This window comes from Sebastes fasciatus, chromosome 12 (assembly GCF_043250625.1).
Source record: "Sebastes fasciatus isolate fSebFas1 chromosome 12, fSebFas1.pri, whole genome shotgun sequence".
NCBI lineage: Eukaryota > Metazoa > Chordata > Actinopteri > Perciformes > Sebastidae > Sebastes > Sebastes fasciatus.
Genome location: NC_133806.1, coordinates 27,867,922 through 27,882,381, shown reverse-complemented (window position 1 = coordinate 27,882,381; position 14,460 = coordinate 27,867,922). Strand labels below are relative to the sequence as shown.

The window sequence follows — 14,460 nt, the reverse complement described above, 5'->3', positions numbered from 1 at the left end:
ACCAATGTTATAAAGGAAATATGCTAAAGCGGAGACGCTGATGACCGTCACTGATTCAGTCCATGACATTGCATTTGCTCCAAACCTGGGGAGATCTTTCCACGTGCTCGCCATTGCAACGAAAGATGTCCGAATCTTTAAGCTTGTTCCTCTGAGGTGACTAATTCCATTTTTTCTCTGTTTTGTACAGTTGGTATATGAAGGACTCGTAGTACACAGAGTGTATTTCACATTTCAATGAATTTGTATACATACAACATTTTAACAGATGCACTTCTGCAGTTGCAACTGTTTTAAACGGTTATAAACGACAGAAATGTGAACCTGCCACTGTGTAAATAAATGTTCTGTAACGTGGATCCATTTCAGGAAGGAGAGCACCTCTACGGGACCCACCAAGTTGGAGGTGCAGATTGTGGCTCAGTTTGACAACCACAACTCCCAGGTGTGGCGTGTGAGCTGGAACATCACCAGTACCCTGCTGGCCTCTTCCGGTGATGACGGCTGTGTGCGCCTCTGGAAAGGTCAGCGGTTATTGTTAACCTTTATTTTAGTGATGCTACACTGCAAGCTGTTTTTGTGTGAGTTTAAAATGCTAGTTTGAGTGAACTCTCACCAGGTATTGAGTGACTTTGGCTGATGCATTGTTGTCATCAGTCAATTTAAGAATGATGAATCAGGTGGTCCAATTGACCATTTGCTAAGCCCCGCCCCCCTTGGTTACTGTTGCTAGGTCTGTCAAGTGCTCAAATCCTGCATGTCAATATGGCGTTTTCAACGATATCAGTATGTCAGATATTCCAAAGTAAATAATGGCAGGTTTCTGGAATAATCATTCTGAAATATCAGAGAGAAGTAGACCGAAAGGACTACAGTATACATTTGAGAGCTACATTCACAGTATTGTGAATGAAGAGGCTGTTAAAATCGAGGGAAAAGCTCACCGGTCCTAATGCAAGCGCCAGACAACCCACGTCTTGACAGCTCACGCGAGGGACAATCATATACAAGAACAACAATGTGTAAGTCAAGATATTGTTTGTTTTAAGCTAAGTGTTTAGTTATGTCTCCCTATAGGTTTCAATTTTGCTTCTTTGATTTTCCCTTTCATACATTTCATACATAATTTTGATGCTTGCAAATACAAATGATATCAAATTATTTTAATTATTATAAATTGATGTTGATTCCTGTTGAGCTGGTGTAAAAAAAATTCAAACCGGTTTGTGCAAAGCACTGGACAGGTCCAATATACCGAATTTTACCACTAGGTGTCGCACTTGACTCAGCAGCCGCTCCTGAGTGGAACATAATGAGACAGAGAGCCCATGAATGAGAGTGTAGCGACTCTAGTCCACTTGCTTTTTGGGTCGCCTCTTTTGTAATACGCCTAACTTGTTGATAATGTTACAAGCAGCATGAGCACTCATTTTTCCCTCCTGCGTCCCTCTGCAGCGAACTACATGGACAACTGGAAGTGCACAGGCATCCTAAAAGGAGACGGCAGCCCACTCACCGGCTCATCTGGTCAGCCCACAGCCATGAGCACCGTCGTGGGCTCCTCTGTTCAGACGTCCCAGAATGCCCTGAACGGGATGTCAGCAGGAAGGTAGGTGGCGTGGTGCGTCTGACGCCACTCACCCGGCCAAACCCGAGCCAGTCAGAACTGACAACTTACTATGCCTCACACTGACTGGGACTGCAGCCGCTCACTGACAAACTTCCTGGGCTCTCACTGACCAAATGTTGCACTCACGCAAAGAGCTTGGCTTCCAGTATACAGGTTGTCGGCATCGAGCCTGTGGCGTTGGATGTGTTGTGGTGATTTTTTTTTTTTTTTTTTAAATAAGCGATTTCCTCTTGACTTGTACAGACCAATGCAAGAGTAGCTTCATGTTTCCACTTGGCATTGTCAGTGTCAGGGCCAACCTTATTCCTGATAGAAAAAGTCAAATAAACCTGTTTATATAAATTTGATATGTGACGATTATTTCAAATTCTTATTTTGGGATATACAGTAGAACCATCGTGTTGGTTGGGTAACATTATTTTGTAAATATTGAAAAACTTGATTAGCTTCAGTCGACCACATCTCAACACCCAACATCGATTGTGACTATTTCCATTTTGAGATGAGCAATTAATTCAAAGCTCAGTCATTTTTCTCTTCATTTCACTTTTCAATTTCAATGTATCCTCGAGGTAGTATCGCCAAACTCTTTGCTGAGCAGAAGGACAGCTTGAATGAACCTCATTAACCAACTGTAATAACATCAGAAAATAACAAATACACGCAGTATGGGTATGAATACAGCCACTGACATTTATGGCTTTAAAGCGAGACTATAACTTTTAAAAGAAGAGATAACGGAATCCTTTTACAAATGAAATTTATATGGAATCAAACTCACCTTTTCTCAATTCAGTGCACTCAGGTTTTGTTGCTTCAGCCTTACTTGGTCTGGTATGACCAGTAGCTTTCAGTGGCTAAGTCTGTTTGACTCTTTTCTACATTTGCTACAGTTACACGATGTTTTGTCATTTACTATCATCCTGTAATTGTTGCTTGTAGCCACAGTGGTCAGCAAACGTTACATATACTTGCTTTAAAATTTGGATGATAAATGAGCAGCTATTACTATTAGATGTTATATAAAACAGGTTCAAAATCCCAGTGGATGAGCAGTGTTTGAGTTAACACTGGTTTTATCAGAGTTGGTATGTGGCTGTATTTATGTTCAACTTAACAACCTCTAAACCTCTATGTTGTGTAGTTTTTTTACTTAACTCTTGAGTCACCTCTAACCTGAGTAACACAAGATCTGTGCACTGTATGACATTCTGTGTTATATTCTCTTTGCAACCAAAGTGATTTAACAACTAAATTTGATTTTTGTGAAATTACTTTGCATAAAAGTGTTCTTGCTAGGGCTGTCAATAGATTAAAATATTTAATCGCAAGATTGTCCATGATTAATCGCACATTTTTTTTATCTGTTCAAAATGTACCTTAAAGGGAGATTTGTCAAGTATTTAATACTCTTATCAACATGGGAGTGGACAAATATGCTGCTTTATGCAAATGTATGTATATATTTATTATTGGAAATCAATTAACAACACAAAACAATGACAAATATTATCCAGAAACCCTCACAGGTACTATATTTAACATAAAATATATGCTCAAATCATAACATGGCAAACTGCAGCCCAACAGGCAACAACAGCTGTCAGTGTGTCAGTGTGCTGACTATGACTTGCCCCATTTTCACCGCTTTGAAAATGGCCATGACAGTTTTCCTCACCAAAATTTGGCTCATTTTCGGAGCGTTATTTAACCTATATTACGACATGCTATTATGACATGGTTGGTACCAATGGAATCCTTAGGTTTTCTACTTTCATATGATGCCAGCATCTTCCATCTAGCTAAAACTGAGCCCATTACAACCTAGAAAGATTGATTGCGTTAAAGAAATTAGTGGCGTTAAAATGAATTTGCGTTAACTTTGACAGCCCTAGTTCTTGCATTCCAATTCCTTGTTGACAGAAATGAGTGAGGAGTGGGGTTTGTTGAAGTAATGTGGTATTGTACTGCTTGTTGCATGCAGGATTGGCAAGAGAGCTCCCTTTGCCCCTCCCCTGCGGCAGCTGACCTCTCCAAAGATAAACCAGCATCCTGCATATTACTAATGTCTCCCCTGCACCAGCTACTGTTTGCCCTTGTGTTAATGCATTTGAAATGTGTGTGAGTCATGTCATGGCTGAATAATTGGTTATTACTTGTTAAGGGCTCTGTTTTGGGATGAAATCTGCATGGTTCTGTCCTTCATAGCTTCCACTTTGTTTGGATTCCAACATGTTGTTTCCTCTTTTAATAACATTGCACGTACACCTTTAAAAAAAATATACCCCTATCACGACTGTCTGCCATTCTCCTCTCTTTTTTGTTTCCAGAGCATACATGCATCCTTTCTCCTTTTAATCTCTCATTTCTACTCCCTTTTGACGTGTTTCCCCTTCTGTATTCCATCGTCACCGTCTTCTCCCTGTCCATGTATTTGTCGTCTTCGTCTCCATCCATTTTCGTGTTGCTTCAGGTATTTCTTTCCGCCTCTGGATCCTCCCAGAGAGGGGACCAGGTATGGTCACCTGCTGCCTCCCTCCTCTCTCATAGAGCACTGTGATGCTGAGCCCGTTCAGCCTCAGCAGCAGGCTCTTCCTCACAGACTTTCCTCTAGAGCACTGCTGACCTTACCAGAGGCTGAAGGACAATGATTATTGGGGTGTTTTAGCTCAAATAAAAAGGGGATATATTTGGGGGATGGGCATGAACCAAACAAGTGCCATTCATTTCTAATAAATCATTTATGTCTTTGTTTATAATGTGTTGTTCTTTTTTCCTGTGCTTAAATTACGAGTATTGGAAGATGTCATGAAGATTTTTTTGAAATTTGCATTATATGGCCAGTAATGCAATTTTGATAACCGTTGGTCTGTGAATAGTAAACTAAACTTTTGTTTTTGGGGTCATAAAACAAAGGCCATGACGGCTGGTAAATGTTTCTGAAGGACACTGATGACCTCAACCATCAGTGCCTGCAGAGGAAATGTTTTAATCACTCATGGAGGTTTGAAAATGCACATAGTGGAAGCCCAAATAAACACCACAAGATATGAAAAGAATGTTATTTTTGACTATTTGTCCTTCACACTCACACAAACAGAAACTGAGGATTCATTCATGAATGACTGACTGACTACCATGTGGGACAGCTCTTCTATGGAAATAGCACATGATTCATTAAAACATTTTTTTTGCTGGAAATAGATCCACTGTGTTGTTGAATGTTGAGTTGGGTGAGGAAATCACAGTTATTCTTGACACTTGAATGATATTGTAAAACCTTACAAGTGGTATGTTTCTCTGCCAACTGGATGTGACCTATTCTATGAAACAAAAAAATCCGTAACAGATTCAGTTCTTGTTTCAGGTTTGATTTGCCCTCCTGAAGTGTCTCTGAGCAACTAACTGATCCCTACCAATTGCACAGCTTTTGTGTTGCTGAACCTGACTGACTTCTGAGGGCAGCTACTTGATTTTTCCATGTGGGTATTTGAGGCATTTCTCCTCCCAGCTTTACTTTAAATTAGAGAAATAAACAGTGTCATTTGTTTTGACAGGGAGGATAACATTTCATTTCATGGCTCACTCGTATATAGATGCCTCTCAAAAACTGGAATGCAAGTGAAGCAGCTGTCTGCTAACTAAGGCCTTCTTGCAGCTGCTTGGCGGAACATTTGATACAACAAACTCCACACTTGGCCCAGTAACTATCATACTGTACATCTTTGCTTCTATGTTCTTCTGCATGGTAGAAACAAATGTTTTGCTTAACTTTTCATTTTTCAACTTAATTATGGACGTTTATTCGATACACTTTTTTTTCATACTTTATTTCAAAATTTCAATACAATACTTGCATAAACATGTTTAGATTTTTCATTTCAAAAATTTCAGAAAACATTTTACACTATAAAAATAATATAAAAATCAAATTAATTATGCAACAAATAAAATGTAAGGAAAGGAAAAGAAGAATGAGAAAAACAATCGGTATGTTAAACACTTGGAATAAATTTGAAATATAGATCGATTGATGTACTTTATTGATCACAAATTGGGAGTTTATTGTGTTACAGCAGCAGGTTATCCAGGCAATGCACAGGAACAGTACATAAAATATACATGTCAACACTAGAGAAATATATCCATAGAATAAAAAATATAAAGAATATTGGAATACACTATAAATATACCCAACTAATACAACTAGCAAAAATCTAAATTATAAACATAGAATAACCTACTATATCCATAATCAAGTGTGCAATAATATACTATATACATTAGCAAAGTTTGCAAGTTACAATGTTTTGTTCTATAATTAAAAATAATTGAGGTAGTAAATGTGCGAAATTCAACATGTAAATGTCTAAATAATCGAATAGTTTTTTGCCAATTTAGAATCTTTGAGTTTTAAGTTTTCAATAGTAATCAAATATGTTTTGAAATCAGTATCTTTAAAAATATAAAAGGAGGGTATTTTAAGCCATATCATTTTATGGATATAACATTTTGCAAAAATATGAATGAGTAATATATCTTTTTCAAAATGTTTTGAGAAGTTCTTCTGTAAATAAAACCAAAAAGAAGTAGCATCTTATCTGCAACTTCCACAGGTTATTTTTGGTAGTAATTTATATTGCCATCACATTATGGCTTGAGTCTAAATAATAATCTTTCTTTCATCTTGGAAGAACAAACACCTGATTGATGCATCCATGGGCTACTTTCCAAACTGCCTCAAGTGTCCAAGTCCAATAGAATGACATGAATCCTATCCAATCATGATCCACAATGTACTCCCTCTCAGTTACGTCGCCCAATCAAAAGTGGTTTAAACTGGTTAAGTCCCGCCCATGTGACATGACGCTCAAGGCGGGCTTCCTGTGGCTTCTGGGCGCTGCTCTGCTTGGTCCTCTGAACTGTTGGACGGATTGTTTGTTGTGGCTGCTTTTTGAGAAATAATGAACAACTTCAGTGTTTGGGAAGTTTCTTTTGGGACTTAACTACATCTTACAACGTGTCTGCACCTGTTTATGAATACAAAACTGGAGTTTGGAGAAGAACCGTGGTCCCTCGGCCCCTCTGGATGTGAGTAGAAGTACACTAACGTTCACGTTTACGTTATAACTCAACAGCTGAAATGGACCAGTCCTGAGAGATGTGGGTCAGGGTAGCAAGCAGGTTTAGTTAACTTATCTATGTTGTCTGTAACTTGTGTTCTTACAGCACTTCTCTCACTTTGTAAAGGAAGATAGTGAGTACGTAGACCAGATCAAACTTGGACAAACCCACTTGTTTTTAGCAAGTTAGCGTTAAAAGTTAGCTAACCTAGCACCACTAAGTTAGCTACTTAATGCTAATTGCTCTCAATTCAATTCAATTCAATTTGCTTTATTGGCATGACTGTCAGGTGAACAATATTGCCAATTTTTATTTATTATTTATATTATTTATATTATTTATATTATATTATTTATATTATTAATGGATTTTCTTATTTTTAATTATTAAATAATAAATAAAATACAAAAATATATATATATGTATATGTATATATGTATATATATGTATATATGTGTATATATAGATATATACATATCTATATATACACATATATACATATATGCAATTCATTAAGCAACTTACAATATATAGATATTTTAAAAGAACATGCATGTAAATGGAAGAAAACAATAAAGAAGTAATTCATGTTTGTTGTGTCAATAAAACAAACACATCAAATAACAAAACGATTAATAACAATATATTGCAATATCAAAGGATAAATGTAAAAAACAACAAAAAACATGAACTCAATTTGTTTTGTAGATAGCTAAGCTAAACTGTATAGCAGTGAAACATGCATGGAAATATTCAAAAAAGTATTTGACATTTTTTCCTCACAGGTTTTCACAGTTATAAGGTGGTATATCAACAAGATGACAATATCTTACATACAATCTAAATGGTCCCATCCGTGCCAGTGCACTGTAAAGTTTGCTAACTTATTGGACGAGATCTCAAAGTAATACTAACCTGCCCTTTTATTTCTCCTATTCCTAGACATTACAGATGGTCTCCAGCTGAACTGAAGCCAACATTTGGCTGCTCCATTTAAAAACATGGCAGACAGTTTTTACAAGTTGGAAGATGAAGCCTTCCCCAGTTTCCTCTGCAAGTCTCTGGACAGCACCAGTGGCCGTGCCACACTGGGGAATGTGACATTGGGTTCAGGCCCAGGACTTCCAGTGGCTGCCTCTACAGTGGCTAAAATTAAACCCGGCTCTGACAACAGGTGGGCAACATGCTGCTGCGTTGGACAGATGTGGCTTTTTGTGGAAATGCTCTCATGCATCGTTCTCTGAATCATCACACAAGCTATTTGACTAGTGTGAGAATGGGCGCTGAAATTATTTCAATTCCTGTTTTGGGAGGTTTGTGTTTGTACTATTGTAGCATTTAAAGGTACAGTGGGTAGAATTGGAGCAAATATGATTTAAAAAAAAAAAGAAGTTATTTTTATAAAGCGGTCACTATATCCTGACAGTAGTGCATGAGAAAGGTAATCTGACCTAATCAGACTGGAGGAAAACAACCAATCAGAGCCGAGCTGGAGTCTGCCGTCCAGCATCCGTCTATGAGAGCCGGCTGTCAATCACTGGAGAGCTCTGATCAAACGGTCAAACTAGGCTGCGCTGATCAAATATGAATCAATATTCTGTTACTTTAATGCCTATTTCTCTCTTCAAATGTTTTCAGAAACATCTTGTGTAGTGTACTGTAAGTTTGTGACCCGGCAGCCATGTTGAGATCTGCTGAGGAAATACCAAGCACCGCCTACTAGCCAGAGCACAGCCAATAGGAACGCTCTCTCTGAAATGACCTGTGATTGCCCAAAGTCTCCTGTCACGGGCTAGATTTTCTGAAACCTGAAAACAGCCATGAGGAGGTGCAAAAGTCTAGTTATCTCTCAGAACACTTGAATTACAATACGCTGAAAGATTATTATGGAATTTTTGCCCAATGATGCGTAAAACATTCTGCCTACTGCAGGTTTAAATGCTACTGGAAATAGGAAGTATTGAAATACTGCATATGTGTTTGTTCATAAGAAGTTGCTGCAGCACTTCTTGTTTTCAGAAATTTCTCACAAAAGTAACAGGAACAGCGCTGAACATGTTCATAGTGAGTCAGTACTAATTTTGGAGCGGTAACCATGATGTTTGAGCAGTTTAGTATGTTAACAATCAGTTGTTTTGTTAAAGCAGTGCTATGTGCTCCTGCTTTACAGAGGAGATCCTGTTGAGGCGTCATATCTGGAGGCCAACTCACAGTCATCTGTTCGAGAACAGCCCAAGTTTGCCCTCAGCTTCAAAGATGACATGTGAGTGTATATAAATACTTGTACTTCACGCTGCTGATTTGTTTTGCAATGATGTCTGAAGAAAAAAAGCTCATCATATGTTCTAGTTTTTAGAATTGTTTTATAATTGCAGATTTTTTTTCAAAAACTGTTGTACTTGCAGTGCTTGTTGACTAATGTTTGCATTATTTAAAGCACTGCAGAAGATTGTCACCTAAAAGCATCTCAAGTATCTCAATGTACATTTATCTTCTTGTGAGTCAATCCATGAAGGATGAATTATTTTACAGTTATGTACAATCCGCAGAGAGGTATTCAATAACAGTCAATCATATATTTTATTGTTGTATGTTTGACTATGAAGGGATGGACTTTCATGATGTCTCAACTACAGTAATATTTAATTTCCGCCTTCTCTTTCCATGTCATTTTTATATGGTCCTAATTATTTACATCCCGCCTGCATTACAGGGACAACGCGGATGACTTCATCGCAGCCCACCGTTTTTCAGACATGCTGGTGAAGATTAATTTGGATGACAGCGCATCTCAAAAGCCAGGCTCTATGCTGGGACTTACTCCCGCACAGATGGGCTCAATCCACGGCCGGCCCACAGAACTTGGAACAGGTAAATGCTATTGCACCTGTTTAGCTTTAATAGGCGTAACACTGTGCCAATGCTGCCCAGCCTCAGAATCAGTCATTGTTCCTTTCTTGGTTGGAAAAAGTTGGCTTCACCTAATACTTTATGGACATACTGTATATTTGTGCTTCTGATATATAGAGATCAAATAATTGTCATTATTGGAAGAAGATGCATTTTCTTTGAATGATACTAATGTACTTTGTCTTTCCTGTCTCTTCTGACAGATCTGTCAACAGGGCTTCTGACGTTTGCACAGTTTGGACATAAAGATAGCACAGATGCAAAGGTACCAATTTTGGTAGCTCTTGACCAGTTGACAGTTGTACTTTTTTATCTGTTATGGCTTTTTTGCAGTAATTTATAGACCCAAAACTTGGTCATATAGGTAATAATTAAGTTTTTTGGCTCATAAAAACCTTTTTCATGTGCATATCAAAAAGAGAAACCCATGTGACCCATTTTTTAAGGCCTAACTCTTATAATTGGAAACCCTGTATTTTGCTTAATTTCAGTTTAATGTCTTTATGTTTAAGCATCTTACACCTTTTTGAATATATTTTTCATAAACAGATAAAAAAAAGTCTCTTTCCTCCCCAGTTCCTTACAGGATACCTACAGTATGAGGAAAAACAAGTTAAATCCTATTTTCAAATTTAGGTTGCAGTTTTTTCAGTGATTCCAGAGCATGAATGCTTTTTTTATCTCCAACAAAACTATGATCAGGTGCCTGCAAATATGTTTCCTTTTCTTGTGCAATTCCTGTAGGCTCAGCCCTTTGCGGCTACAACTGAGGCGGACAATGTGCAGAGTGAGGGAGTGGACAGTGACCATTTCAGTGAGAGTAACTCAAGCTTCCTGGCAAATGAGAAGCTCATGTCTGTGGACAGCATGAACAGCGATATCACAGGTTCATACATCGTTAATATTTTACTTGCAGAAAATCGGAGAATCAACACATTTGTCGACATGTTGTCAAAACTCGAGTCATGTTGTGAACATGTGTTTGATTCCCAGATGATGACATTGATTCGAACAGCCTGCCTGATGATGAGCTGGAGCTGTATTTCAATAAACTGGTGCCTCCTGCTATGCAAAGAGGCAGAGTGGAGGGCCAGGAGATTCCTGCAACAGTAAGACTCTTCTCCCCTTTGAAACACTTTCTACTTATTTGGGTTAATACTGACTTGTTTATCTCTGTGAAAGGTCAAAGTGCTATTTTCTTGGTATACTATTATTGAGAGTATTGTGAACCCTGTTTATTTTATATATTTTTGATATTATCCTTCCTTTCTAGTTAATAAATTGAGTAAATTGTTGGGGACATATTTGTTCTGTGATTTTTGTTAGGTATAAACATAACCACAGTGAAGCCACATATAAGAAATAGGGAGGAAATAATTATGGGTTATTAAAATAAAACAACAGGAATAAGGGTTTTACTAGTGCCAACCTGGGAATTAAGTTTACGAACACAGGGCACTACCTATATGAAAAGGTGCAGAAAGCGTTACACTTGTTCTCTAACACTTGACCAGCATTAGTGAGCCATTGGGAAAACTGTTAAAAGTAACTTTTCAGTCAACTCTCATTCACTTCATTTATTTGTCTCAATGTCCTCATTAATATATTTCATTGTTCATAGGGACTGCCGGGTGCTACTGACAACACATCAAACTCAAGCTCTACAGAACCAGAACAGTATAGACACCAGTTCCTTGATGACTACAGCCAGGTGAGCACATTTACACCCTCACTGTTTTGTGACCATGTGCTACTTCCAGCATGTATGGAAAGTATAAATATGATCTTCCTCTCTGAAAAAAGTTTCATAGATATCATCTTGAAATTTGGTGTTTGCATGAGACCCCGATTGCTCTGACTTTCTTGATTTCTAAAATTACCATATTCTACAATTCTGCCTTTACTTTTGTGTACACATATATTTGACTCAAATCAAACAACCATTAAATGTTTGCCAGTATAATTTAAACTTAAAGGGAGATTTGACAAGTATTTAATACTGTTATCAACATGGGATTGGGCGAATATGCTGCTTTATGCAAATATATGTATATATTTATTATTGGAAATCAATTAATAACACAAAACACAGGTTTAGCATAAAAATATGGGCATGTCTGTAAAGAGGAGACTCGTGGGTACCCATAGAAACCATTTTCATTCACATATGTGGAGGTCAGAGGTCAAGGGACCCCATTGAAAATGGCCATGCCAGTTTTTCCTGGACAAAATTTAGCTTTGGAGCATTATTTAGGTTGGTTGTTTGGTTCCATTGGTTTCCTTTGGTTTTCTAGTTTCATATGATATGATTCATATGATCATAGGACGCCAGTATCTTCACTCTAGCTTTAAAACTGAGCCCGCTACAACCTTAAAAATGGCAAGTTGCGTTAAGGAAATTAGTGGCGTTAAAACGAATTTGCGTTAACGCGTTATCGCGCTAACTTTGACAGGCCCAATTTTTTTGTAATATCTCTTACTGTATCTTGTGTACCTTTTTTTTCTTCTTCAGGATAACTTCCAGATGCCTGATGTGCGTCTGGCTGCTACAGGTATGGACTCCTGTCCCGCCAGTGATGAGGACACTGAGGATGAGCTGGAGTCTGCCAGAAGGAACAGCAGTGCTACCAGGACACGGCTGCTGCCCAGCACCTCCAGACAACTGGTCAGAAATAGAAAACAATGTTGTTATTATCAGACTTATAAAACTCTGAAATATAATTATCAATGTCGGCCTCAAAAATCTAGTATCGAGTAGCTCCATCATTCGTATCAAAACGTACTGTACTGCAGAGTTTTGCTTTATGCAATTTATGTTTTTCTGTCTGTGTGTATCTACATGTGGGTACAGGTTGGAGAGAGTAATCGTCCCAGTTTCAGGCCGGGCTTAGAGGGAGGCAGTTCTGATGATGAGGCTTCCAGTGGCCGCGGCGGTCCATCTCTGTCTGGGATTGAACACAGACGATCTGCAGAGGGACAAGTCATCAACCCTCCAGTCACAGGTACAATATGCATCTTAAATGATTGCCCTTCACTGCCTTATTTATTTATTTTTTCTTTTTGGTTCTCTGGCTGGTGTTTCTGCTTTCTTGATATTTCAAAGTGAATACATATTATGATATGCGTTCAGCAGGGAGCTGTTTCTTGGTAGTTTTGAGTTATTAATTAATTTACTTAAGACAGATTTTTCTGCCAGCCAGCCAGTCAGTCAGTCAGTCAGTCAGTCAGTCCAGTAGAGTTGGGCCGGTGTAAACATTTTCAAACAGGTCTGGCATTAAACCACAACACCGGACTAGACCGGTATACCGAATTTTACCACCAGATGTCGCACTTGACTCAGCAGCTGCTTGTCACAAAATGAGAATAGCTGGTCCACCTTAACAGCCCACTTTAAGTGAGCCTGGGCCGGAGTTGTCGCTAACTTTGGGGGTAACCCTTCACTTATCTTCACAGCCTGTCTCGTCTTGTCACCCCAAAAAACACATGAACTTTTTAATAAACAAACTCAACGTGTGCTCCCTCCCCTCTCCCACCTCTACTGAAATTTGATCTCCTTCATGTTGCTGGTGTTATGTCAAAGTCACTGGCATCGGCTCGGCAGATGCGCACAGTCTGTGAGACATTAGTGGCTCTGTTCGTCCATTTATAAACAAACATAATATTATGTTAATCACGTTGTCATATTGCTTATTGCCGTCGGCACCTGTTGCTGACGTCAGCAACTTTTTAATTTTCCAGACCGTATCATCATGACAAATGCCGGCTCAACCGGTTGGCACGGTAAGGTCGTACACTGGACCGGCAAAACCGGAAATCGACCCAACTCTACGGTCTAGTCACTCTCCTGAATTCATTAGGTGACCACTTGTTTTTGTGTCATTGTGTAACTCCAGGAGATGGAGGAGGTGGGGATGGGAGCAGTGGGAGTGAGGAAAGCGGAAATGACGGTGGAGTTTCGACCATCCCTCTCCCAATGCCTGTCGTCCAGACCACCTATGATGTCCTGCGCGGGCTGGGGATTGTTGGTGAGGATGAGGACGGCGATCTAGATATGCCAGGACGTGGAAGGAACGGACTCTCCAGACATACTGAGGTAAGAATGAGGCTCACTTCTGGTACTTTGACCAACACAGGTGTAACTAATAACATTGGCTGCATTCCATGTAACAGCAAGGTGGCTCTTTGGAGCACCGAGGAACAGAAGTATCTTTAATGTTATCAGACACCTGTGCTTTATCTGCAGTGATAAAGGTTTGAGATTTCATACACAATTGAGTCCATATTGAAGACGTCCATTTTGTAAACCTTACATACTTTCTGTTTGCCCTCATAATGTGAGTTTTATTGGCACACTGTTATATTCTATAGGTTTTCACTTTTACACGTAAAAAGTTTAATATTTACACGATGTTTTACAGATGGGTGACCGTGTGGGTCCGGTAGGAATAGGAGAGGCCAGCTCTTCTTTTCAGGCATCAAGGGGAACTCAGAGGCTTTCTCCCGTCAACTGGAGCATGGTCCTGGACCGACAGGAAGCACTGGTGAGTACAGATGCATGACAACTCGAATGCAACTCTAACAGCCCAATTGGTGGGCATTTTAATCAGACATATATTTATTTTACAATACTGTATTACATGGCTTTCTTTTTTTTGGATTGCTTCAAATGAATGGTGATGATACTTAATTGAAATTAAAAACACTCGCGAGCATGCATGACGTCACATCTGTTGGATTTACCCGGAAAAAACACCCCAGGTTCTTCACATTAAAAGCAGTCTAGGGGCTGATAGGGC

The 14,460-nt window shown here is 38.9% G+C and overlaps 2 protein-coding genes across 5 annotated transcripts in view; both read left to right on the top strand.

Moving 5' to 3' along the window:
- Positions 1-4,686, top strand: part of seh1l (SEH1-like (S. cerevisiae)) — a 256,464-nt gene extending 251,778 nt beyond the window's left edge. For 2 of the 4 annotated variants that reach the window (XM_074654537.1, XM_074654536.1), the window contains 4 exons: positions 16-156; positions 370-524; positions 1,456-1,609; positions 4,104-4,686. In XM_074654537.1, the coding sequence (XP_074510638.1) occupies positions 16-156; positions 370-524; positions 1,456-1,609; positions 4,104-4,281 (628 nt within the window). In that variant the 3' untranslated portion in view covers positions 4,282-4,686. Of the gene's footprint in view, positions 1-15; positions 157-369; positions 525-849; positions 1,412-1,455; positions 1,610-3,614; positions 3,840-4,103 lie in introns of those variants that run through there. The other 2 variants (XM_074654538.1, XM_074654539.1) reach the window with 2 other exon arrangements.
- A 1,798-nt stretch (positions 4,687-6,484) lies between these two features.
- cep192 (centrosomal protein 192) overlaps positions 6,485-14,460 on the top strand; it is a 39,671-nt gene continuing 31,695 nt past the window's right edge. The window contains exons 1-12 of the mRNA XM_074654514.1: positions 6,485-6,721; positions 7,697-7,928; positions 8,925-9,017; positions 9,468-9,625; positions 9,868-9,929; positions 10,409-10,550; positions 10,658-10,773; positions 11,286-11,375; positions 12,177-12,329; positions 12,516-12,666; positions 13,558-13,757; positions 14,083-14,205. Of these exons, the coding sequence (XP_074510615.1) occupies positions 7,756-7,928; positions 8,925-9,017; positions 9,468-9,625; positions 9,868-9,929; positions 10,409-10,550; positions 10,658-10,773; positions 11,286-11,375; positions 12,177-12,329; positions 12,516-12,666; positions 13,558-13,757; positions 14,083-14,205 (1,461 nt within the window). The 5' untranslated portion in view covers positions 6,485-6,721; positions 7,697-7,755. The remainder of the gene's footprint in view (positions 6,722-7,696; positions 7,929-8,924; positions 9,018-9,467; positions 9,626-9,867; positions 9,930-10,408; positions 10,551-10,657; positions 10,774-11,285; positions 11,376-12,176; positions 12,330-12,515; positions 12,667-13,557; positions 13,758-14,082; positions 14,206-14,460) is intronic.